At 48.9% G+C, this 25,162-nt stretch overlaps 2 protein-coding genes across 2 annotated transcripts; one reads left to right on the forward strand and one right to left on the reverse strand.

Annotated features, from left to right (window-relative positions):
• Positions 1–7,308: 7,308 nt before the first annotated feature.
• LOC117701920 (serine/threonine kinase-like domain-containing protein STKLD1) lies at positions 7,309–15,405 on the forward strand. Its single transcript, XM_034493329.1, has 12 exons — positions 7,309–7,407; positions 7,609–7,772; positions 8,414–8,544; positions 8,988–9,164; positions 11,261–11,377; positions 12,046–12,186; positions 12,570–12,698; positions 13,462–13,590; positions 13,660–13,788; positions 14,657–14,797; positions 14,973–15,052; positions 15,277–15,405. Exons 1-12 carry the CDS (start codon positions 7,309–7,311, stop codon positions 15,403–15,405), a joined length of 1,566 nt encoding a protein of 521 aa, XP_034349220.1.
• A 991-nt stretch (positions 15,406–16,396) lies between these two features.
• Positions 16,397–24,835, reverse strand: LOC117701925 (RNA exonuclease 4-like). Its single transcript, XM_076928179.1, is given in 11 exon segments — positions 16,397–16,650; positions 17,536–17,610; positions 18,318–18,392; positions 19,464–19,552; positions 20,774–20,967; positions 21,171–21,308; positions 22,889–23,101; positions 23,103–23,188; positions 23,190–23,219; positions 24,281–24,605; positions 24,721–24,835. Coding segments are annotated over 10 exon segments (1,242 nt in total). The 5' UTR covers positions 24,503–24,605; positions 24,721–24,835; the 3' UTR covers positions 16,397–16,530.
• Positions 24,836–25,162: the final 327 nt, after the last annotated feature.

The following is a 25,162-nucleotide window of genomic DNA, read 5'->3' on the forward strand; positions in this document are numbered from 1 at the left end:
AAGCAAGCATTTTAACCCACTAAGCCATCTTGTTGACACCCAATAACCATCTTTTTAAAGACAAGTCTTGTTTTTCCTTACATTCGTTTAGTATGTGTATACATGTACACATGCATGACTTGTGGCACTTGTATGGAGGTCAGAAGACAGCTTTGGGAAGATGGTTTTCTCCTGGTTCCTTTACTCAACTGACCCAGCTCACATTTTCTGAAGATGTTTTTCTTCAGACTTGGGGCTGTCTTTCAGTGATGGGGCATGTGCCTCAATTGCTCCAAGCCCTGGGTTCTATCTCCAGCACTGGGGAAAAAAAATGTTTTTCTTCTAGTTATAAAAGAAGAACGGTACAAAGTTTGGGAGACACAAAGAACATGTTTAGAAAGAACAAGTAAATTAATCAATTAGTTGAGTGTGCTAGTGGTCACTCTCAGTCCCAGCATTGACTGGATTGTAAGTTTGAGGCCAGCCTGGATGGAATTGTGAGGTTCTGACTTAAGAGATGAAGGGCTGAGATGAGGCTCTGTGGTAAAGCACCAGCCTCAAATACACAGGCTCTGGACTTGGTTCTCAGCATAGAGTAAAAGGAAAGGAGCAAGAAAGGAGGAGAAGAGGAAGAAGGAAAAACAGGAGAGAGGGAAGAGTCGGGGAAGGGTGAGAAGGTTGAAAATTGCTTTCACAGAGCCACAGGAGACTGCAATTATCAACTTGATAGATAGCAGCTAGGAGCCGTTTCTTTAGGCCTCTCTAGAAATCTCACAGGAGTGAAAGGTGACTCCTCCTCCAGTATGGTCTCTTATGTATGTGTTGGCTTCCTTCTGGAGTTGCCTGCCCTTGCACATCGATAGTCAACATGACTTGTGGAGCAGAAGTGGACGGAGTCATAGTCTGACATATGGAAAGAGCATGGGTAGTTCCGGCATCACACAGCCATGTTGTCCATTCCCATCCATATCTGCTGGGCCAGGCGTTTTCCCACCCAGCTTTCAATCAAAGCGATGGCCCATCTGGCCATGGTGTTCAGGTGGCCATTTCTGCAGCCTGGTTGGATTTATTTCCTAAGTACCTCACTGTGCCTTTGGGCACAGCAGATTCTCCAGCCCAGCCTGACTGTCTCCTAATGCCCCTTGGGCCTGCACCTGTTCACTGGGGACTAGAAGTTGTGCTGGGTATCAAGTCCAGGACTCTACGAATGCTAGAAAAGGCTCTATTCTTGAACTTACACTCCAGCCTGTTACCATTTTTATATGCGCTTGTGAAACTCAGAAAGGTTAAAGAACAAGTCTGGGTCACACAGCATGATCGATCGCCCTATTCTGGAGACCCACACCAGCCTCCTGGCCTCTCTCCAGCAGGCTACACAGCTTCCTTGTACCCATACCATGCCCTGCCCAGAGCCATTCTCATCTCTTGGTTGGAATGTGTAGCAGAGCAGTACTGGCTGAGACACTCTGTTCCCTCTCTGTACAGCTGATGCCCCTGCTGAAGCTCCAGCACCCCAACATCTCTCTGTACCATGAGATGTTCATCATGTGGAACAACGAGGTGAGTTGGAGCGCCCACAATCCAGAAGCTGACAGCATGGAACACTCTGAGAGGCAGGCATTTCCTGGATCCTGTGCATGACCTCTAATGATCCCCCAACAACCTCATCATGTGCAGCCTCACAGCCCATTTCACAAAGGAGGATTCTGAGGCTAAGAGCCACCACTTCTGGGTTCATCAGCTCTAAAACAGCTGAAGCAAGAGGCCAGATGCTAGGCTCTAGACTACACCTTTAGCAATGGGGTTTTGGCTTTTGTAGAAGGTGTCTGATACTGGAAAGCTGCTTTTCTGGCTTCCCCTCTTGTCTCAAAGCTGTGAACCCCTTACTCCCATGACAATAGGGTGGGAACATTATTCTCATTTCATGAGGGTGGTCTAAGGCCCCAGTGCCTCACAATTAGTGAATCCTGAGTAGGACTTTCCCAGGCTTGTGTCCTGTTGGCAACAGGACATTTTGCCTTTGCAATGAGTACAGCTTTCCTAAGTCACACCTCCAGAGGTGACTGAGGGGAAGAAGGACACTGGGAATGCTGAGGGGCCTCCACTGAGCTCCATCTCCACATCAGTTTCCCTGCTGAGCTGACAACTCAGGGCTTGGGACCCTCACTGCATGTACCCTCCAGTTTCCCAAGCACCCTGATGCTTTCAGAGACAATGTTTCATTGGAGGAAACAGAACTGGCCACTGGCCACATCCTGGACCCTGACCAGGGTGGCATCCTCAGAGGAGCTCCCAGAGTCATAAGGGACTATCCTGCAATTGAGGGGTAAAGATGATTCCATAAAGGACTCTGCATATACAGAGGCCAGGAACAACTGCAATTTTCAGGAAGACCAACTAACGACAAGGCCTGGTGTAGTAGGGCATAGGAATGGGGACAAGAGAGTAATGGGTCCCCATTAGGCATTGTTCCCGTTGACACCACAAATGATAGCCAATGAAAGATGCCCTGGAGCAAGTGGTCCTACAGAGCCCTGAGACCCAATCTTTTTTTTTTTTTGGTTTTTGGAGACGGTTTCTCTGTGTAGCCCTGGCTGTCCTGGAACTCACTCTGTAGACCAGGCTGGTCTCGAACTCAGAAATCCGCCTGCCTCTGCCTCCCAAGTGCTGGGATTAAAGGTGTGCACCACCACCGCCTGGCTGAGGCCCAATCTTTGGGCAGCTGATTAAGAGGCCTTGTGTTCTGACAGATCTCTTCTCTGTTCCTCTGCCTGGTGATGGATTATTACACCCAAGGGACCTTCCAGAATATCATGGAGAATAAAAGGAAGTTAAAAGAGGTTGTTGACACTGAGGTAAGAGAAACTCTGGAGCTGGGTATAGTAGTGTATGCCTTTGGTCCCAGCACCCAGGAGGCAGAGGCAGGCAGATCTTTGTGAGTTTGAGTCTACTAGCCTAGTCTACAAAAAATGAGTCCAGGACACCCAGAGTTAGTTACACTGAGAATCCTCGCCTGGAAAAACCAGAGGGAGGGAGGGAGGGAGGGAGGGAGGGAGGGAGGGAGGGAGGGAGGGAGGGAGGGAGACAGGCAGACAGACAGACATACTCTGGGCCACCAGGTTTGGGAGACACCTAAACCTTTGATTTATACCCCTGACTACTCCTGCATAAGAGACAAGAGGAACTTTGGGTCTGGCCTTAGGCTTCTCTTCCCTGTACAAAGTCATTACACTGCTTTGTGCACCTATCTCAGTTGCATAGCTCAAGGCACTACAAGTGTACTTGCCCCTGCCCCTGCCCCTGCCCCTGCCCCTGCCCCTGCCCCTGCCCCTGCCCCTGCCTGTGCTAAGGGTTAGGCATTCTTAGGACTCAGAAGAATCCAAGGCAAAAGCAATTGATGGGGTCTACCTTCAAAGACTGTAATGCACTTCCTGAAATTCATCCAGATGAGCTCAGTGTATGTGGCTCAAATCTGAACACGAGTTGTCCCCTAAGTCCTGTACCTTTGAGGTCTAGCCATGCCCTGATGCTCTTCCTGTGGTCAGCTAGCTGCCCTTGTTCATGGCAAGGAAGTACGCAGTGGACCTGCCTCTCCTGTGCCGATGAGCCTTTGATCACTCCCAGCGCGGGGCTGCAGAGTGCGACTTCCCAGAGCACTGGTGGAAGGGCTACTCTTTCTTACCTAATCATGTAGAACTAGGTGTTTTGCTGGGTCAGAGAATAGGAGATGTGGCTTCAGTAGGCGTTCTAACAGAAGCTGATTTACCAGGGTTTACTCTCTCCAGAAACGAAGAGGGCTTCCCTTCCATATACATCTTTGGCCTGTCTTTGTATCATTGAGTCTGTCTTTTCCCTGTCAAGTGTTCAAGGGGTAGTAACATTTTGTTAGAACTTTAATTTGTACCTCTATCTCAGTAGTCTTGACAAGCACATTTGGATGTGTGTTTTTGTTATGTTATGTTTTACCTTATCTTATTTTGAGGTGACTATGAACTCACTAGCTAAGGATGACCTTGAACTGATACTCCTCTCTTTATCTCCTCAGTCCTGGGATTATGGGCCTCTATAACCATAATCAGTAACATTTTAGCCATTTGGAGTTCTTCTGTGCCCCTTTAACTACTCTTCCCATTCAAATTGTTTTCTTGTTGATTTATAAACATTCTTTACATATGGTAGACATTAGTGTCCATATATCTCTACCCAGTCTGGGACTTGCCAGTTCACTTGTTTGATACCACCTTGTAATAGGGCAGTCCTTGATGTAATGGAGGCCAGTCCTCCCTGTGGCCAGGGCATTTTAGACCTGGCTTAGGCAGCTTTCTCTACTCCAAGGTCGCAGGGCTCTCCTTAATTTTCTTCTAGAAGTGTATAGACTTTCACTTTTACCTTTGAGACCAGTAGTACCCTCCCAAGATCTGAGTGTGATTTCCTGTGAGAATTTCTATGCTTCTGTTGGCCCAGGTGCCATCTCCAGAGAGGCTCAGAGGGGCATGTAGCTCATTTCATTGCCCTACCTCAGAGTCAGGCTCTAGAGTAGGCTTGCACTTCTGTCATTGGTAGAAATCTTAGAAATACAAATAGTCTCAGAAGCCATGAAATGAGCTCCTCTAAAAGGGCCACAGCAGGAAGATATGGGTCTCTGCCACCGCAGTGTCTTTTAATCCTGAGATGAGATTCAGGAGTCCTAGGTACATAACTTGAAAATGGCAGCCGGGAACACTAGGCACCACTTTGTTGCCTCCCGTGTTGTCTCGCAGGCTCGTTTAAAGTGCAAGCCCTGACAGGTACTGCAGGGGCTTCAGTATTAGTAGTGCCCAGAGAGGCCACCTTCCGAGAGCATCATGGCCCACAGAGTGGTACCCAGTATCTCCAGCTAGTCACTGTTCTACTGACTGCTTTGGGTGCTCATATGTAGCTTTGCAGATATACCCTTGGGAAGTTCCTAGACCCCTTCCAATGTCACATCCCCTGCTTCTTCCTCAGTGGATGCATACCATGCTAAGCCAGGTGCTGGATGCCATCGATTACCTACATGAGTTGAACATCATTCACAGGTGATGGAGCCTCCTCTGTGGATTGGTCAAAACTCCTAGGCCCAGATGCCCAGGCCCAGGGGCCAGATCTGGGCAGAATGGGGCATCTTCTGTGGACTCCCCTTCTTGGCTGAGAGAACAGCCTGACTCACCCCCAAAGGCACAGGGCTGTGGGAGTGTGGGGGCCTAACAGGGTGGTTCTAAAGGGCAAGAGAACAGAGATAAGATGCCTAGGAAGAGAGGCGAGGTTGCCTGTAGTGACACAGCCCTCTGGACAGGCCAATAAGAGTTGCTGCAATCCAAGCCTAGTCTTTGACCCTTGTACCCAGTGTCAGGCCCAAGATCTGCAGTGGGAAGAATCTAGGAAATGACTTCCATCACCATGGTCCATATGAGCAAAGAGAATAGAGTGCCCATGTTAATGCTACCAGAAATACAGAATGATGGGTACCTTTTCTAATGAGGGACCTCAGTGTTTGTACTTACAATGGGGTTCTTCCCTAATGTGCAGAAACTGAGTAGATGTCACGTTCTAGGAAACAATTATTTAATAAGCAGGCTGAGCAGAGCATTTTCTTGAGGAATGAAAAGGGCTGGAACTGGGTTGGAAGAGCAGGCTTAAGGCTCAGGCATGTGCTAGCCCTATCCCAAGCAGCTCTGCATGGTACCAGAGGCCCCTGTTCTTGGTTGCAGGAACCTCAAGCCTTCCAACATCGTCCTTATTAACAACGGCTACTGTAAACTGCAGGACTTGAGCTCCCAGGCCCTGATGACCCATGAAGCCAAGTGGAATGTCCGAGCAGAAGAAGTGGCTAGGGAAGACTGGGAATGAGTGGCAACGGAGGTGGTGGATCTTGGCATCCAGATGGCAGTGGTTACTCTTAGGGCTGGGCTCTTTAACTCAGAAGGTCTAGAGATCTCCAACCTAGGGAATAACACATTAGATGTGCCACTGTGGAAAGGTGCAGGGGCCAAAGGGCTCCAACATGTAAAAGAGAGCCTTGGGAACAAAGCAATGGTTGTGGTCCCTTAAAGATATTAATTCTTGTGGGGAAGAAAGCACCCAAAAAGGGCAGAAGCTACATATAGGGGTACAGTCCTCTAGGATATAGGCACCAACTCTGCATGTTAGACATGGAGCTGAGATAGTCCAGGAGGTGGAAAGATGTTAGGGTAAAGGGACAGAGCATATCAAGCCTGTAACGACTGTCACAGGCAGACACAGCAGCCTGGGAAGAGAATCCAGAGTCCTGTGGTGGCAGTGGTTGTCCTTGGCACACAGAGGATAGGTGGGTGAGCAGATAAATGGGTGGACAGTTGGTGGGTTGATGAGGAAGTGGGTACAGGAAAGGGTTGTATGGAGGTATCAGGGGTGTGTGTCCTTGGAGTCTGGCCTTTGGCTGGGGATTGGAGGTTTCGAAATGGAATGACTCGCCAGGCAGTGGTGGCGCACGCCTTTAATCCCAGCACTTGGGAGGCAGAGGCAGGCAGATTTCTGAGTTCGAGGCCAGCCTGGTCTACAGAGTGAGTTCCAGGACAGCCAGGACTACACAGAGAAACCTTGTCTCGAAAAACCAAAAAAAAAAAAAAGAAAAAAAAAGAAAGAAAGAAAGAAAGAAAGAAAGAAAGAAAGAAAGAAAGAAAGAAAGAAAGAAAGAAAGAAAAGGAGTGAGTGACTTGAGTCCAGGCTGATAGAACAGGGTAAGGGCATACACTGGTGGCTCTCTCTGCAGGTTTAAGGTTTAGGAATAAGGCAATGCAGCCAGAACTTTGCCCTAAGGTCCTAACATTTAGAGGGATAAACTGCTCAAAGGGGGCCACACTTTGGCTTTTCTGGAGCACACCTCTCTCATCTCCTGCCTATTGTCACACAGGCAGGCAGGCATGCAGGCCAGCCTGGCAGACACCTGCCCAGATGGACAAGCCTCCCTGGTGGAAATTAAGGTCTGTCAGGACAGTGGCTTCACTGCCTACAGCTTGCACTTTTCACCCCTCCCAAAGAGGATGACTGAGGGCTCCTGTCTGAAGCCCTGGCAGAAGACCACTGAATTGGGGACAATGTAGCTGAGTCCAGTGGGGCAAGCCTGTAGTCTCAGCACTGGGAGGTGGAGGCAGGAAGTTCGGGAGTTCAAGGCACATCTGGGATATAGGTGACTCTCTCAAAACAACCAAAAGAGGAGCGGTAGTGCTAGGGGGAAGGCTGGCTCTGTCCTGTTCCTCATCCCCAGGGAACATAGCACTCAGTAGTTTTTCCACCTTGACTCTGCCCACAGACCCCTGCCAGAAGTCCTGGATGGCTCCCGAAGCTCTCAAATTCTCCTTCTCCAGCAAATCTGACATCTGGTCCCTGGGCTGCATCATTCTAGACATGGCCACTTGCTCCTTCCTGAATGTGAGCTTCCTGTGGGGAGGCTGCCTGCTTTCACCCTACCTATCATGCCCCCCTTACCCTTTCTGTTTCATGGAGGCTACACTCTGCTCACTTTCCTCAGGCCCCTGCCCCAGCTCTTGCTGGGCCTGATGAAAGAGTGCTGATAGCAGCAGTTACCTTCCTGGCTGAGAAAAGCCCAGGTGATGCCCTCTTCCCTTGAAGGACACAGAAGCCATGCAACTGCGGAAGGCCATCCGCCATCACCCAGGCAGCCTGAAGCCCATCCTGAAAACCATGGATGAGAAGCAAATCCCTGGTACAGATGTCTACTATTTGCTTCTGCCCTTCATGCTGCATATCAACCCCTCTGACCGACTAACAATCAAGTAAGCTCAGAGCCAGGTCTTCTTTTAATCTTTTAATCGTATACCTTTTAGCGTTTTCATACCGTAACACACAGAGTTGTCCTGATTTGGCACACATATCCCTCAACTACCTGGCAGCCAATAATCTCAAATATATGGTGGGGTTTTTTGTTTGTTTGTTTTGTTTTTTGTTTTGTAGATTAGGTCTGACCAGCTCAGGCTAGCTGTGACTCCATAGTGACCCTCTTGCCTCAGCTTCCTGACTGCTGGAATTGCAGGTGTGTTCAACTGGCTTGAATACATGCCTCTTCGAAAAAGATGCAAGCAGCCTGATTTTCCCATTGGGTGCAGGGCCTTAACCTTAAAGATACATATATCACTTTCAGGAGACCAGGAAAAATTTCTGTTCTAATAATGTCAATCAGAAAACCTGTTCATATGTTTTTAAGGAAGAAGGGGCATGAAGACAGAAGTGCTGGACCCAGGACCATCTTTGGGGGGCCTGCCATGGAGAAGTCCTGTGATTTCAGAGTAGAGTAGATCCCTAGAAGTGTAACTACAAAGATAGTTACTAGATACACATGGAACAGAGGGTCACCCACAGTTCAGGGCAAAGGGATGGTCCTATGGGAAGCCACTGGTGTTCTCTGCCCCTTTGCCAGGAATGTGATCCAAGTCACCTTAATGAGCAGCTCCTTCAAGAGCTCCTGTGTTGCTCTGAACATGCAGCGGCAGACGGTTCCCATCTTCATCACTGATGTACTGCTAGAAGGCAACATGGCCAACATCTTAGGTGATGGTGGGGATGCAGTGGATAGTGCTGGGAGCTGCTGCGGCCTTGGCACTAGTTTCAGGTGCTTGGTGTCTCTCTCCCACAACTTGGTCCTAGACCTGCTGTTTATGCATGATTAGTGAGTGGGAACAGTTTCTAGGTTCCTCCCCTGTACATAATGCATACCCTTGCTCCCAGTAGCCTGGCTCTGCCTATTTTCCCTGTTCTCATTGGTCAGTTAAGACAGTCAAGACCTGTTCACTGCTCATCTTCTCCAGAGTCCTGTGCCCTTTGGCTACACCCTCTAGGCAGCAGGCTGTGTGCTTCCTGTGTGCACGACAGCAGGCACTGGGCTCAGGGATAGGCTCGCAGAGACTTGTTTGATTTTCAGTGAGTCCCTCAGCCTGAACACCCTCTGAAAAGTGAGGCTAAGAGTGCTGACGTTGTGGCCTGGTTGCTGCAAGGCGCGGGCCTGCAAGGCGAGGGCCGGCAAGGCAAAGGCCCACTCCTCAATGGCTTGGTCCTCAATCGGGTTCGCCATATCCTTGTTCCTGCAGATGTCATGCAGAATTTCTCCAGTCGACCAGAGGTCCAGCTCAGAGCCATTAACAAGTTTCTGACCATGCCAGAGGATCAGCTAGGTAAAGATCCTGCACCTTCCCCAGACTCCCAGGAAAGGCTGTGAGGTGGGGACTACCAACCTTTATTACAGGCTTTTCTGGCTAGTGCTATTAACTGGGGCTCTGATTCCACACTTACTATCAAAGGAGGCGGGAGAGAGGCTGGCTTCTCCGCATGATTTCAACAGGTCAACAGGAAATCCTTTAGCATCGGGGAGGCCGAGACAAGAAGACTGAGAGCTAGCCTGATCTATAGGGAGACAAGGCCTTGGTTTTTTTTTGTTGTTGTTGTTGTTGTTGTTCTGTTTTGTTTCTTAAAAAAGACCACTTCTGGGGGAACATGGTGGGATTGATCCCAGGGCCTCATGCAATGGTGGTTAACTGAGCTACCTCCTCAGCTCTTGTTTGTACTTTGAGAGAGTCTAAATTGCCTATGCTAGTGTCTCTCTCTGTCTCTCTCTTTCTCTGCCTCTCTCTCTCTCTCTCTCTCTCTCTCTCTCTCTCTCTCTCTCTCTCTCTCTCTCTCAGAATGCTAGTCTTAAACTCACTGTATAGTCCAGAAAGTCCTTGAACTTGTAATCCTTCTGCCTCTGAAGTACCTGCAATTACAAGTGTGCCCCATCACATCTGGTTGAAGAGACCCTTCCATCTGCCCCATTATCTCTGTAGTGGGCATCTGAGTTGCTTCTTGTTTTCCATTCTTATAAACAGCACCATCACCTGGCATACCATCCACTTGGCATACTGCCTGTATGTGCTTGTCAGATGTACCTCTGGATATCAGAGTGTGGATACTACATACCATCTGTCTTAGGGTTTCCGTTGCTGTAAAGAGACAGCATGACCAAAGCAACTCTTATAAAGGACATTTAATTGGGGCTGGCTTATAGGTTCTGAGGTTCAGTCCATTATCATCATGGCAGGAAGCATGGCAGTGTCCAGGTAGGCATGGTGCTGGAGGAGCTTAGAACTTCTTGTTCTAAGGGCAAATAGGAAAAGACTTTTCCAGGCAGCTAGGAGGAAGGTCTCAAAGCCCACTGCCACAGTGACACACTTCTTCCAACAAAGTCACACCTCCTAACAGTGCCACTCCCTGGGCTAAGCATATTTAAACCAGCACACCAACCTTCACAGGCACACCAGCCTGCCCCCACTAGAATGCTCGAGAACAGCTCTTTCCTAGCATTGCTTCTGATGGGTATTAATTAAGTTTCTTGGGCAATTCTGCAAACATGCTTTCCTGTCTCTCCTGCTCAAATATGACACCTGTATGGCATGCATATACCCTTTCCTTCCTGATACCTTTCATCTCTTCACTCACCTTATCCATTCCTCTATCTACCTACCTGCCTAATCAATTATATACCTATTCATCCAGAAAACACATCCAAAGCACATCAAAGATCTGTTCCAGTGGCTAAGGCAGTGGAGGTTACCAGGAGGCTGTTACTCTCCTAAAGTTCCTTTTATAGCTAAACTGTGACCAAGATAAAGCCCAGGACAAGGTAGATTTTGCTTTTTGGGGAAATGGGCTATAATGCCCAACAGTGGACCTCAATTACCACCTGAGATGCTTCTTGCTCAGCCTCATCAGTGTGGGTTTGCTGTAGCTGTTTCCTGGGTACCAGTGTCTCTAAATCTGAGATCCTTATCACAAGCCAAGTCTCAGCTCAGTCATAGTCACAGGCCCTGGAGTCAAACAGGCTGAGTTTGCACAGCCATTTAATGCCCAATGCTCATCACTGACTCTCAGCTTTGTTCTGAAAGTGAGGGCTGAAAAGAAAGACTTGTTTCATGAAGCTGCTCCAAGTATATGCCTTGGCAGAGCTGGGCATGGTGTCATGTACCTGTGGTCTGTTACTCTGGAGGCTGAGGCAGGAGAACCACTAGCACCCAGGAACTCCAAATTAGCCTGGACAACCCAGAATGTAGACCTTGGCAGATGGTCAACTGCTCATACTCTATGAACACATGGGCTGGTCACCCTTCTCTGTCCTTGTGTTCACCCACCTGGATCCTCTGGATTCACTAGTGGGCTCCCAGCAGCCTCTGGGTACCACACCTGTGTCACACAGCCTAGATCCTCCTGTGCTTCCCCTGTACTGTGCACTCCACAGGCCTGCCATGGTCCACAGAGCTGGTGGAGGAGGTAATCAGCATCATAAAGCAGCACGAGAAGAACCTGGATATTCTGCTCAGCACCTGCTCCCTGTTGCTGCGTGTTCTGGGCCAAGGTGGGCAAAGTGAAGGAGTTCTTCCCTCCTAGATCATGTTTCACCAGCTCCTTCGACTTCCCACCTATTCCTAGCATCTGCCTCTCCAGTCTGTTGTTCTCTTTTGTGCCTATGTGACTCCATCTCAGAGTGATAGTTATGAACCTGTATATACTGGGTCTACATGGAGCCTGATCCAGCCTGCTGGGACCCTGGACAAGTTTCCCAGCTATGTCATAGGAGCTAGACAGGTTGGTCTTCTCGGCTTTCTTGACCAGGAGAGGTTTGGAGGATGTGATTGCCAGCAGAGGACAGCACTACACCGAAGTTCTTAGTAGAAGTCTTTGTCACTGAGCCTCCCCCTCCCCCAAATACCCCACCTCCAGTTCTCTGAAACAGGGAAACTTAACTAGCTCCCTCTAAGCATGGAGCATCTAGTTACCTCTTTACCTTTCTAGTCTTAATACTGAGAGCCTAACCGCCACAGATTGTGTCTTTTTCTTAGGACTTGGCGTGTGTCAAATCCAGGCCCTCTTGCATGCCAGGCAAGCACTATACCACTGGACAAGAGTCCATAAATACTTTAGTTCAAAGAGGTGATGCTGTCCCCAGCAAGCAAGGGAGGACACTTGTCCACTTTAGAGCCCCTGCTGTGGGGTCGACTAGTGTTCTTTTCTTGGCCCAATCAGCACTGGCATACGACTCAGAAACTGAGATCCCAAGGAGCAGTCTGATTGTCTCCTTCCTGATGGATGCCTTGCGGAACCACCCGAACTCTGAAAGATTGATTACTGTGATCTACAACGTGCTCACCATTATCTCTAGCCAAGGTATGTTGGCCCTTTGCCCTGTTTCTGCTATAAAAGCCAGGGACAGAATAGAGGCCTTGGGAGATGGGCAGGAGAGGGGCTCATTCCCAAGATGGATCGCCATACTGTTCTCTGTTCAGTGGCAGCTATGGGCACTGCTTGGACACTAGGGACAGTGCCCAAGAATTGAATGGCTGGCTATCAGGTCATGTCGAGACTAGGCACTGGGCCACTCAGACTTTTTACCCACTCTAAGCCCACTTGGGTGAGAAGAGTATTAGGATTAGACATTAAAATAGGCCAGCCAGGAAGACTACGTGTTGCGTCAGCCCAGTGGGAAAAGGCAGTGCTAGGGAAGGAAGGCTTCTTGGAAACTTCCTCCACGTGCTTATGGCTGCCCACAGGACAGGTCTCAGAAGAGCTGGAAGAGGAGGGCTTGTTTCAGCTTGCCCAAGAACACCTGGAGCACTTCCAAGAGGACAGGGACATCTGCCTCGCTATCCTAAGCCTACTCTGGTCACTCCTGGTAGATGGTGAGGCCCTCCTGCATAAGCCCCACTACATGAGACCTTCTAGAGCAGTTCTCAACTGTGGATCTTGACCCCACAGTCATAACCCTTTTACAGGGGTCACCTAAGACCATCAGGAAACACAGATATTTATATTATAGTTCATAATAGTAGCAAAATTACAGTTATAAAGTAGCAATGATTTTATGGTGGGGGGTACTACAACATGAACTGTATCTGTGTTTCTAAGTCTGTTGTGACCAACAGGTTAAGAACTGCTGTTCTACATCTTGTCCCTTAAGCACAGGAGGCCAATCCCAGGCCCCATGTGCCCTGTGCTCTCTCTTTGTGGAGCCTAGTACACGGGCACAGTGAGACACTGGTGGGGTAAGTTAGAACACCTTGTCTAATGACAAGTAGGCTGCCTCTGGCTCCAGAGGTCACCAGAGCATCTGAGGCCCTATCCTGGTTTGGGTTTTGAATGGGGATTTCCAGGCCTGCCCTTCTCTTCTAGAATCTATATTGCTAAGGAAAGAGCTCCAAGCCATGGCAACCCTAGAATACCAGAGATCCTGCTCATGGCACTAATGCTAAAATTCCCCATCTCTATTGTTGATGACTACTGCAAACTCTGGCAGTGGAAAGCCCCATGTTCCATCTCTGGGGACATCTGTCCCCTTGGCTCTCCTCTGTTCTTGGTGGGAGGGAGCAGCGTAGAGGGGCACATCTACAGCAGGAGTTTCTGTCCATACCTGGCCTGGTGTTCCCCATCTTTGTCCTGGCCTAGTTGTCACTGTGAACAAAGAGCCCCTGGAGCAGCTCTCAGGCACAGTCACCTGGGTGCTGGCTACCCATCCGGAGGACGTGGAAGTGGCAGAGGCTGGCTGTGCGGTGCTCTGGCTGCTGTCCTTGTTGGGTGAGCAACCTGAGGCCTTGGTACAGGGAAGGTGACCCTGGACACATAGACAAGGCTTGTTCTTTGTAGGCTGCATAAAGGAGAGTCAGTTTGAGGAGGTGGTAGTGCTGCTTCTGAACAGCATCCAGCTGTGCCCTGGCAGAGTACTGCTGGTCAACAATGCTTTCCGTGGCTTGGCCAGTCTCGCAAAGGTGTCTGGTAAGTCTGGGACAAGCCTGGCTGCTACCTGGAGGTGGAACAAAAGCCAGGTCCCTCCAGTGACGTCCACCTGGTGACCCTCAAACTAGAACAGGAAGAAACAGACTCCAGGAAACACTACTGGACTTCTCCATGTTTGGTTCTTAGGACTGCCTCCCCACCACATACACAGCCCACAGCTGCATGGGTTTCTGACATATTTAGGTCTGTCTCACACTAAGCACTGGCAGTCTTTCTTTGCAGAGAACCATGAGCCCGGGGACAGGCCATGGTCACGAGCAGCATATGGTAGGAACGCTTCCACCCTGGGCCTATCAGGGCTCCAAAGCCTGTCTCTTTGGTTCCACTCCTGCTTATTTCTACTCATGACAGTCGACTGGTGAGGCATCCTGGAGGGCAGTTGGGAATCTTATTTCCTCCTGACTTGTCCCTGATACCCTTGTACAAAGAACCTTGTGAGGGAGTTTTCAGCCCCTCTGAGGTCCAGTTAATGCAGCAGGGTAAGAGGGCCACCTACACGGGAGGCCCCTCTTCCACAGTGCCACACCAAGGCCTCCATTTCTTTGCACAGAAGAGGAACATAAAGCGCCGTATTTCCCTTGGGCATGGCACTCATTGCCAGCAAGTGCAAAGCTGTAGAGAAAGAAGCAAAGTGGTGCAACCACCTCTGCCATTTTACAGAGCAGGGGACAGCTCTGACTTTAGGAGCTTCCTTCACAGAAGGCAGAAGAGCTCTCCCAGCAACCCTATGACCAGTCACGCTACTTCCTAGGGACACTGGGTACAGGGAGCTGAGGATAAGGGCAGCTGCAAAGGAGCTATACTAGACTATATTGCACCCACAAATCTCCTTGCCTCCCTACTCCAGAACTGGTGGCCTTCCGAATAGTAGTACTGGAAGAGGGCAGCAGCGGCCTCCATCTCATCCAAGATATCTACCAGCTCTACAAGGATGACCCTGAGGTGGTGGAGAACCTCTGCATGCTGTTGGCCCATCTGACCTCCTACAGTAAGGACCCTTACCTTGTCCTCTCCGTGGCAGGAAGGGAAGGAGACCCAGAGCCTGGTCCCAAACCTCTGGAACTTGCCACTCATTTACTCTGAGTTAAAGTGGCACCTGACCAACCTTAACTGGCTGGTAGGCAGGGGTCCTGAGCCTCACCATATTCTCTGCTCCCCTGCAGAGGAGATCCTGCCAGAGATGGAGTCTGGAGGCATCAAAGACCTAGTCCGGGTGATCCGGGGGCGCTTTACCTCCAGCCTGGTAAGTCATGATGACACCTTTATCAAGCCACAACACTTGCACTGCACTGACTCATAGCTCCACATGCTGCCTTTCTCTCTGACTGACGGGGCTGAATCCAATCCCAAATGGGAAGTGCAGCCAGACCACCTGAAAGATTCCATCAGCCGGGGTTATGTCATCAAAGCAATTGCTCCTGGATCCTGAAGCCACTGTAGCAAATGGTTCTCGTTTCCTCCTTCCAGGAGCTGATTTCTTATGCTGATGAGATACTTCAGGTACTGGAAGCAACTGTATATCCTAGCCCCCAGGAGGACCAGCTTGAACCTTCTGCAGTACGGGAAGACCCCAAGTCTCCTCCCCACTGCAGCTAGATGCTCTCTTCAGGCCCTGAAATGCTGCCCTTCTGGTCCTGTGGTAAGGGAAAGTATCACTAGGTCCAGTATTCTATTTTGCACTCCATGGTGACTAATAAAGAAGCCCTAGGCTGTTTTTGGCATATCTGGCTGCGGTGTCAGTGGTCCTGCCTTGCAGGGCCTCAGAAAATTCTAGATGGGAAAACACTGAACTTCCACACAGTCCATTTTTATCCATCCATTTATTTTTGACAGTGCTGGGAAAAGAACCCAGAGTCTTACACATAGTGAACAAGTGCTCTCGGAGTCACACCTCAGTCCACAGCTGCATTAAAAGCACACATTTGTCATTACATGCATGGATGCACCTGTTCTGAGAGTTGTCGGGTATGTCCATAAAAAGTTCACTGGTCACTCTGTACTTGTTACTAAACAGAAAAGCTGCTGGCAGGACAGTGGGAAGATGGCCTTTCTGCTTACAGTGTTCCAGGTGGAAGGATCTTAGAGGTTTCTGGATGTACCTGTGCCCCAAGGCTCACCACAAGGACTGTTTGGGGAACACCATACTGGACATTGGCATCTAAGATCAACTCTGGGCCAAGCAAAGGACATAGGAATGAGAAAGTACCTCCAGCCCAGTAGCTTTAAGAAAGTTCTCAATGGGCAGTTGCAGTGCTGACCAGATTGGTTTGCGGCAGACTGAACGCCCTTAGTCTAGATCCAGCAGAGCTTATCCCCTTACCTGCAGGAGAAGACGCTTCTTGCTCCTTAAGGGAAGGTGCTGAGTGCCCTGGCTGAAACCAGCTATGCTCATTGTTAAGTGGTAGCAAGGCGGTCAGCAGGGACATAGACTCTGCAGCACACTCATCCATTCCAATGATGGTCTCCTTCCTCTGACTTCTGCCTTGTATCTGACCAGTTCTACCTCAACACACAGGTGTGGGACCAGGCCTTGGTAGTCCAGGTGCAAGTTCCAGCTGCTCACATGCCACAGGCCTGCAGCCAGGGCTCCAAGAAAGCTCACTAGAGACAGAGTCCCTGCTGTGCAGAGACTTGACAGGCCTCATAACCCCATCCCACGGACGGCCACTGGCTTGAGGAGTCACTGAAGGACGAGGTGGTGGCAACGGCAGCAGGATGGAGCTAAGCGTACTCGCTGCAGTGCTGTGGATTGGCGGCTGGGCCTCGTCGGTCTGCAGTAATGCTCTCCCATTCCCGCTTCACCATGATGTAAAGCCTCATCGCTGTCTGTGCATCCTGGACCTGGGTGACAGACAGCAATGTTCCCCACCCAGCTAGCAAGAACACATGACTACAGGCCACAGAAGTAACCCTACAACTATTGAGTCTTCATGACAGCCACAGCGCTGAGGCTGCAAAGCCAAGAGGAGACATGCACCTCCCTGGGTGACTATGGTAGGGCACTGAAGGAGAAAACCATACAAAATGTCTGGGGACCATTTTTAGCAGAATCTGAAAACTAACTCCTGTGCTTTATACTCAGCAGTCTGTTTACAGGGGCAGAAAGGAGGACTCCACCGCAGGAGGAAGCTGGAGCTTCACAGCAGACACAGCTGAGACAGGCACAAGGGCTCAAAGAGTCAGAAGCTACACCACAGGGGAACCTGTTCTGAAGCAGACTGCCTGGCCAGGAGGGCCCATTGGGACCGAGAACCTCAAGTCACCTAGCCCTTTGCTAGGGTTTGGAAAAGTTCTCTCTCTCATGCCGGAGCCTAGGTCATCAGTGTGGCAATGTAGGGTAGTGAGACCTTTGAGAAACTGGGGTCTAGTGGGAGGTCAAATGGTACTAGAAACACATAAGGTAATTCTCGGGGCACCAGTCAGTTCTGCCAAGAATGACCTGTTTCTCTTTCCTCCTTGGCCACTCTCCAATCAGCTAAGCATCATTCCCATGAAGTCCCAAACCTCAGGTATTAGTAACAGGAAGTATACAACAGTCTTCAATTAGACTGTTTGTCTACTTGACTGTTTCTTTGTATTGAGTTCAAGTTAAATGTCAATTTAAGTCAGCTTAAGATATAACAACATTCTGTAAGCCTGCTCTGCCTAGGGTCCTTTCCTGTCTCTATGGTCAAGTGAAATATATCTAGGTGTTAAAGTCAGGGGCCATTACCCAGTGATACTTACTGAACAATGCTCTGCCTGCTGGACCCTGATCCCCAGAATTTTCTCAGAAAGTCGTTTCAGAGACGGTCGTCCACTCTGTAGAGAAAGGATACTATTGAATGTGTTGCTTCCACAGGCTCTGCCCGAGGAGGACAGTGGCTGAAGTTCACCAGGAGGCTTTGTGGCACTTACAGCTACAACCGTCAGCCTGCTATGGCTGATGACACTGGTCATCAGCCAGGAGAGGAGGAGCTGGGGGCTGGTGATATTCCAAGTGGTGGAGTGTTTTTAATTATTTTGTCCTGGTTGTCCTAGGATTCACTCTGTAGTCCAGGCTGGCTTCAAGCTCAGAGATCCACTGGCCTCTGCCTCCATAGTGCTGGGATTAAAGGTGGGAGCCACTACTCCTGGCTTAGTTTTTTTTTTTTAAGTTATTATTAGTTATACCTAATTATGTCTGGCTACATGTTGGCATATGCACATAATTGCAGGGTCTGAGAAGGCTGGAGATGTCAGGGTTCCTGGGACTGGAGTCGCAGGGATGCTGAGTAAGGAACCTGATATGAGTGCTGGGAACTGAATTCACGGCCTCTGCAAGAGTAGCAAGCGCTCTCAACCACTGAGCCATGTCTGAGGACAACCTCTCCTGCCTTCATGGGAGTTCCAGGGATCAAAATCAGGTTGCCAGACTTCTGTGACAAGCACTCTTAAAGGTTAAATGAGAAACCTAAACAAACGAAATCCTTTCAGCCAGGGGTCAGTGCTAGGGGCTAGTCACGGCCCAAGACTCAGTCATTACGTACCTTTACTCGCCTCCTGAATGGTTTGAATTTTTGGGTATCCCTGATTTTCTTTTTTGGATGGTCAAGAAACAGAACCTAGAAAAAAATGACAGTATCTCCATTTCAGTCTGTAACAATGAACCCCCTGTTCCAAACATCATCTCATAGGGCACTCAGAAAAAAGCAGTTTCTCAAATTAATCGCCCTGACATAAGGTGATATCCAATATTCAGAACCATGTTAATAAAAATAAAATCTTGGCCAGGTGTGGTGCATACTTTTAATCCTAACACTCTGGAGGTGGAGGCAGGTGAATCTCTTGTGAGTTCAAGGCAAGCCAAGACTATATAGTGAGACCCTGTCTCAAAAAAGAAAAATAAAATCTCGACATCAATGATGAGAAAAAGTCAACCTGCAACGGACTCCACTGAGCTGGTTTTTCATGGAGAAGCAAGATATGAAATTTAACAGCTCACCCTGCAATGTAACAGACTTTTAGACTCATACGGTCCAAAAAAGTGACTCGCTAGAGGAGGTAGGTGTGGCCCTGATGGCAGTCCTCTCCAAGGTGACTCATCATATCAGTGAGCAGGTGACTTTGGTTAATTTTTAATTGTCTTGTCTCTGGAGTCTTCAACACCAGATGACAACAGAGGTGTCCCTTCTGCCAAGTCAATTATGCTCCCATTTTCCTGCTACACCAAATGGACCAGGCAGCAGTTTGCTTGTGAACTTAAAGAGATCCATTTAATAACCTGGGCTACATGGTCTTCCAGCATCCCAGCAACGCCCAGATATAAACTGGATACATAACGAGAACCCTAGGGCTTTGACAGTGTATACAGATTTGTTTCTGGTCAAGGAGCACACAGCTAGATATCAGGCCATCTGCCACTTCAGGTAGGTAACACTCAAAGCCTCCCTATTCTGAGCTGTCAGTACTCTGGCACTGAAACCCCAATATAGTCAGGACCCCAAAAACTACCTAATGTGGTCTCTTGAACACAGCCAGACCTCAAGTACCTGACACTATTCCTAGAGAAATCCCAAATAGAGATTAAAAAAAAAAATCAAAATGAAAAAACCCCTAGAGTGGTGCTTTTGGAGACAGAAATGTAAGGCTGTATGTGGCTCACATGGTAGAGCTGGTGGCCCCAAGCCCAGCACCTTTAAATCATTGTGTAGCGCATGCCCCACCAGGATTCTGCCCTTCAACATTTCTGCCACTTCCTTCTTCACAACTTCAAACTCTTCTCCTGAAAGCCAAATGAAGAACTGGTTAACAACACATAACTCACCAAGTTCCTAAAGGAAGTTCCTTCCATCCCTGGCCAGACTGGTAACAACAGGTCAGGCCCTTCAGGATACACAAAGCTGTGGTGGGAGGTAGGTCCCTAGAAGGGAAGTGGAAAGGCTAGGATGGACCCCACTGTGCCCTGTGCTCTGCTCCCACTTCTGGGAACAGTAGAAGAAAAGATAAGAGCTCTACTCAAAGCCAATCACAATCAGTGGACTGGCACCAGATAAATACTGCTGCTAACCTAGAAGTCCAAGAGCATTTAGACTCTCTCAGGGACACTTGACAACATGCTTCCCATTCTTGTACTTATGACTTCTGAAGTGGACTCAGACTGGATCTCCTCCAAACACAGTGCAAGGAAGGTTGCATGGACCCTAGGGTCTGCTCTGCTGCTCTTTCCCAACAGACATGCTTTGGGGACCACCCTGTCCCCACCTCTACTAGAATGGGCTCCAAAAGCACTTCACTGCCCAACTCTACTCAGAGCTAAAGGACAGCCTCTCTTCTGATACATAAAGAAAGAGCTGCTGGCCAGCCTATAGTTTAAGGAACAGCAGAGTCACTTTGTTGGCCATGGGTACCAGGAGAAGCAAACAGGCAATGGGTGGTGAAGAGCAGAGAAAAGACCTCAGGTTGCATCCCTAGTGGTCTCCAGGTCTCTCTAGGAGGTCCAGAGCATCCTAGATGTCCTCGCCCATTACAAACCAGACCCAGTCTCCCTCTGCTTGTTGGTTCACTTCTTCCAGCTACTCCCTATCTAGCCTCTGCCTCAGAAGCAGTCTTCTGACCTCTACGCTGTGCTCAATGTCATGACCACAAGGATCCTGCTTGAGGCCTCTCTGCCAATACTGCACTAGTTTCCCAAAGAGACCCCGTGATCTGTCCTCCCAGCTCCTACATTGTAGCCTGCTCACTCTTCAAGGTTTCTCTCCTGATCCTAACACACTCACTCCACTTTATTCCCCTACTGCCACACAACAGAAAACAACCCAAGAGCACAGCACACAAATGGCACAACAGCCAGGAAAGGCACCTTTTGTATCTGTAGTCTGCTACTCTGGGGGAGAGGTAAGAAGTGTCAGGACCCTTGCCATCCATCCCATGTTCCGGAACACAAAAGGGAAAGTAGAAATGAAATCTCCACTGCTACACTCAAATCTTATGGATTCAGTCATACCCTGCTTCAGGTTCTCAGGCCGGATCCCACTGACAGCCGTCCTGTAGTCAGTCACTGGCTCAGTTGGCTTGATGTACTTGTCATACACACATTTTCCATACTGGTTCACGATGGACACACGGGCTGCGATGCTCTCGTCCCCTTTGGGACCCACTCCCACCATCTCACAATCCAGGGCCAAGGCTTTTGTCAGGCTAGGGGAACCAAAGGTCCCAGTATAAATATATATAAATATCATGGGCTGGGATTTTAGGCCAGTGAGTCAAGCCCATTCAGCACCATTCTGCACCCCTAAGATCCCGCTGGGCAGTCATGGCTCAGTGCTTGCTCCTCCTCCCGAGATCCCAGCCCCAGAAGGAATAACATTCCTAGCAGCTATGGCTCAAGCTCAGCTTACCCGCCAAAGGCCTGTTCCTTCACCAAGGAGATGGTACGCTTGCTCTGCCCCAGCCTCTTCCGCACCAGCATGGCTGCCTCTGGGCCTATGGCAGCCTCAATATCATCTGGATCCACATCATCAAACCAGATGTCATTCCTATGAGACAAAGACGAGAACCCCTGGCTATGAAAAGACCCAGAGCACTGGATGCCTCTTGAAAGGACCTCTGCCCACCAGATAGGGTGTGAGGAGCAGGAGGGTTGGCAGTGAGGGACAGCACCATAAAGGCTGGCAGGATTGTTCTCCATCTACACTCAGTCCAGCCGAACCTGCTGCAGCTCTTTCCTTTCACTGTTGTTATTTCTTTCCTTTATCATTTGTATGCGATTTTTTTTTTTTGCCTGCAAGTGTATTTATCATCTGCCTGATGGCCAGAAGAGGGCATGCACCGGATCTCTGGAACTGGAAATTAACTCCAGCCTCTAGGAGAGTAGCCAACACTCTTAACCACCGAGCCATCTTTCCAGCCTTCACCACTATTCTTTTAATTTGCAAATATATCTATTATCCAAGACTCAGGAACTACAGATTAAACACAAAGAATGTGAAACAGAAGCATGTGACTTACTTCAGTACAATGACCAGACATTTTCTAAACAATAGGTTTGTTACTGATCAAGAAACAGGTAGGAGGAATCCTTGGCAGAAAGAGACCTGTGCCTTGCACTGTGTTCACACTTTGGAAGAGTGAGAGAGAATGGATATTGGGTGTTTCATGGCGATCTGGTGAATTCCAGCTTTCCAGCCTGACTTCAGTATCTTTACTCAAAAAGGCTCAACTGATGGGCCTCATGCTTCCTGTTCATTTGAATTCTTCCCTAGGATACCCTGACCCCACCCCCACCCACACACAAATGCTAAAGTAAATGTCTGTGTGTCTTCCCTGGTTATACCAGCCTTAGGAAGGAGAGGCCTTGTAGTCTCTCCAATCCAGCCTACTTATACAACTCAGAAGAGGCAGTTAAACTCACGTCCCTCTACCCTTCAGTAACTGTATCTTGTAGCCTGTCATGGGCTCACTTAGTTTGACCTGACACAACTCTCAAAAAACATACTTCCCATACTGGTTTTCAAGATGTTCCTCTTCCCCTGGGGCCATGCCCTTCACTGCATAATCCAGGGTCAAAGTCTTCTTTTGGTTCAAGGGAAGTCAGGAAAAGTCTAGACAGCAGGAAGCTAGCCTGCCTTATAAGCATATTCCCTCCAGATGAGGTGTTACCACAGTGTTCCTTAAATAGCCAAAAGACACTAAGCAATACATGGTGTACTTCAGTCCCCTAAATTATACAGATGACCACACTGAGGAAGAAAGGATGGAAGAAACCTACCCAAAGCCATCAACTGGCAAACAAGGCAGGATTAGGTTTCACATGAGTCTTTCTGGCTCCAGCACACATTACAACAAAATTTTTGTTAGCTCTTACCTTGTGCCAAGCTCTACCCTGGGGCCCAAAGACACAGGATTAACTGTATAATAGGGTCTGCCTTCAGCAACCCACACTCTAGAAGAAACAAGTGACAGACAAACAAACAAACATCATAGGGTTGGGTGGAAGACTGTACCAGGGCTGAATGGTGGTGAAGACAGTGGAGACTCCCTGAGCATTCAGGACATCTGTATCAGTGGGCCCAGTCGCCAAGGATGCTCCAGGCACCACAGCAGCATCAATACTCACTCAGTGGGCGTGGGCTGACTCAAGATGACAGCTGCCTCCTTAGCTCCTAACTTATGCTTGGTTTCCCCTTGATGAGAAGGGATGTCACTATGTGTCCTCTTCCTTGCTCCTTTCTCCTGCTCTGTTTCAGAGGTGTAGGTGGGAGGCACTAGTGTCTTCCTGTCCTTCTTAGGTGCAGATGTGACAGAGCCCCCAGTGGTCCTGTCTTTTTTCTGTCTTCTTGTCTCCCTTTGATTTATCTGAGGTCCTTTTTCTGTTCTGCTGGGTGATTTTGTCATCCATCTGAGAGACAAGAGGTTTTTTCTGGGGCCTGTGACTTTTGTTTCAGCAGCTAATGGAATCAAAATTAAACATAAGCCACATTTATTATTTTTTTAAAGCCACATTTAAATTTTGAACTGACATACCACAGATTAAGAAACTTCTGTGTACATGTGTACCTGTCATCCACATACTTTCCCACCACCATCACTAATGGTGGTTTTCACTTCTTTACTTGGAGTTGCATTTAGAGCGACTTCCATGGTCAACAATGTGGGACACAATGGTCACTTCCTGTACACTATCTCTGGAGGTTGGCTATAGCCCAGAGCCTGAGGAAGACCTGGAGAAAGGAGTTCAGTGGAAACTGATCCAGCAGAGGAGGGGTCCAGGAGAACAATTTCTTCCTGTATTCAAATCCCCAGTTAAGGCCACAACAAGATGGCAACCAGCTGAGAGATGTTGCAGGGAATTTCTAGTTATTCACTCCCAGTTAAAAAACCTGAAGGATTTAGATTCTTGTAGAAACCGGAGCCAACTCCAAGTTTCCTACAGTAAATATTCACTCCATGCACATTTAATTTTACTTTACTTTCTTGGGAGATAGGAAAATCCATACTAAGGAACAAGGTGGAGAGCTCAAGAATTTCTGATTGTATTTCTTATTATCTGAGGCTCCATGACATACACTCTAGAAGACTACCTAGACGTCAACAGAGTGAGCACATGCGCAGTATCCCACTTATGCTGTTTACAAGTTATGTGACCTTCTTTAACTCGAACCCCTTAAGCTCTGTATCACAATTTCCTCGTCTTAGAAACAAGGGCAGTAAAAGCATCTAACTAGTGTGTAAGAATTTGTGAGTGGGGATGGCTCAGGACTGGGGAGGCCACCTAATGTAGGACAACCACTAGTGTGGGTATACTATGAGCTACATGAGTTCCAGAGCAATCTGGGCCAGAGTTCTGGGACATAGTTGAAGACGTTAGCAGGGTGGCAACCTAGATGTGTGATTTATGATTGAGAAAAATAAATTTGAGTAAAGCAGAGAGCAACATCCCTTCCTCCTTCGGGGTCTGTGGCTACCTGACAGAAAGTTCGAGATGAAGGTGGCCTGTCGTCAGTCTCACCTCTTGCAGCGCCTTCCAATTTTGAGAAAAGTTTTCTGGGGCCTTTGGCGGTCGGCCTGCGACAGCAGCTGGGCCGCTTCCCGGAGTTCCATTTCCTCCCAGCGCTTTGCGCTTTCTGAACTTCTTGGCTTTCTTCTTAGGGGGCTTCTTGATAGGCCCAGGTTGGGGCACTGGCGCGGTGGCCTTAGTCTTCATCTTCTTGCTCTCCGCAGCTCGAGCCATCAGGGAAGAGACCCCGACTCTGGCGATCGCAGAAGCATACCCCAGGATGCAAGCGTGCCTCCACAGCGCAAGAGGTTTTCCGGGTTGTTCCTCTCTTCGCGGCCTACGAGAAACCGAGTCTGCATCTTTGGTTCCGCACGTACGCGGACTCCGCGACCAGCCCGCTAATTAGCACTGGGCGCTGACCACCCTTAGCTAGCAGCGCTGCGGTTGGCTACCTAGAGTTTGACAGAAGGGACCCCAGATCTTCACAAAGATCTGATGTCCCGGGATGACGCGAATGAGGAGACGCTGGGACGCCGGAACAGGCTGGGGAACTGCTCTTGGTGTGGCACTCACGGGAGGACGGAAGAGGCGGAGGCGGAGCTTGTTGTGTAGGTTGCCCTGGGCACAAACACACACTGCAAATACCGAGGCATTCCCCACGCCTGTTAGATTGGTTTTCTGGCTGCAAAGGCACGCCAGCAGTGTCCGATAAAAATGATAAAGCAAAATTTAATTCTTAACCGCAGTGTTAATAAATGACCGGCAATCTATACTTGACACCGATAGTGCAATACTTAACACAGATGTCACAGTCGAATAGTTTACCCTTGTAAACTATTGTTTACAAGAGAAAACTATTGTTTCTCTGCCTAGAGATGCGCCGCAAAGCAGATG

Source organism: Arvicanthis niloticus, unplaced genomic scaffold, assembly GCF_011762505.2.
Source record: "Arvicanthis niloticus isolate mArvNil1 unplaced genomic scaffold, mArvNil1.pat.X pat_scaffold_327_arrow_ctg1, whole genome shotgun sequence".
In the NCBI taxonomy this organism is placed as follows: domain Eukaryota; kingdom Metazoa; phylum Chordata; class Mammalia; order Rodentia; family Muridae; genus Arvicanthis; species Arvicanthis niloticus.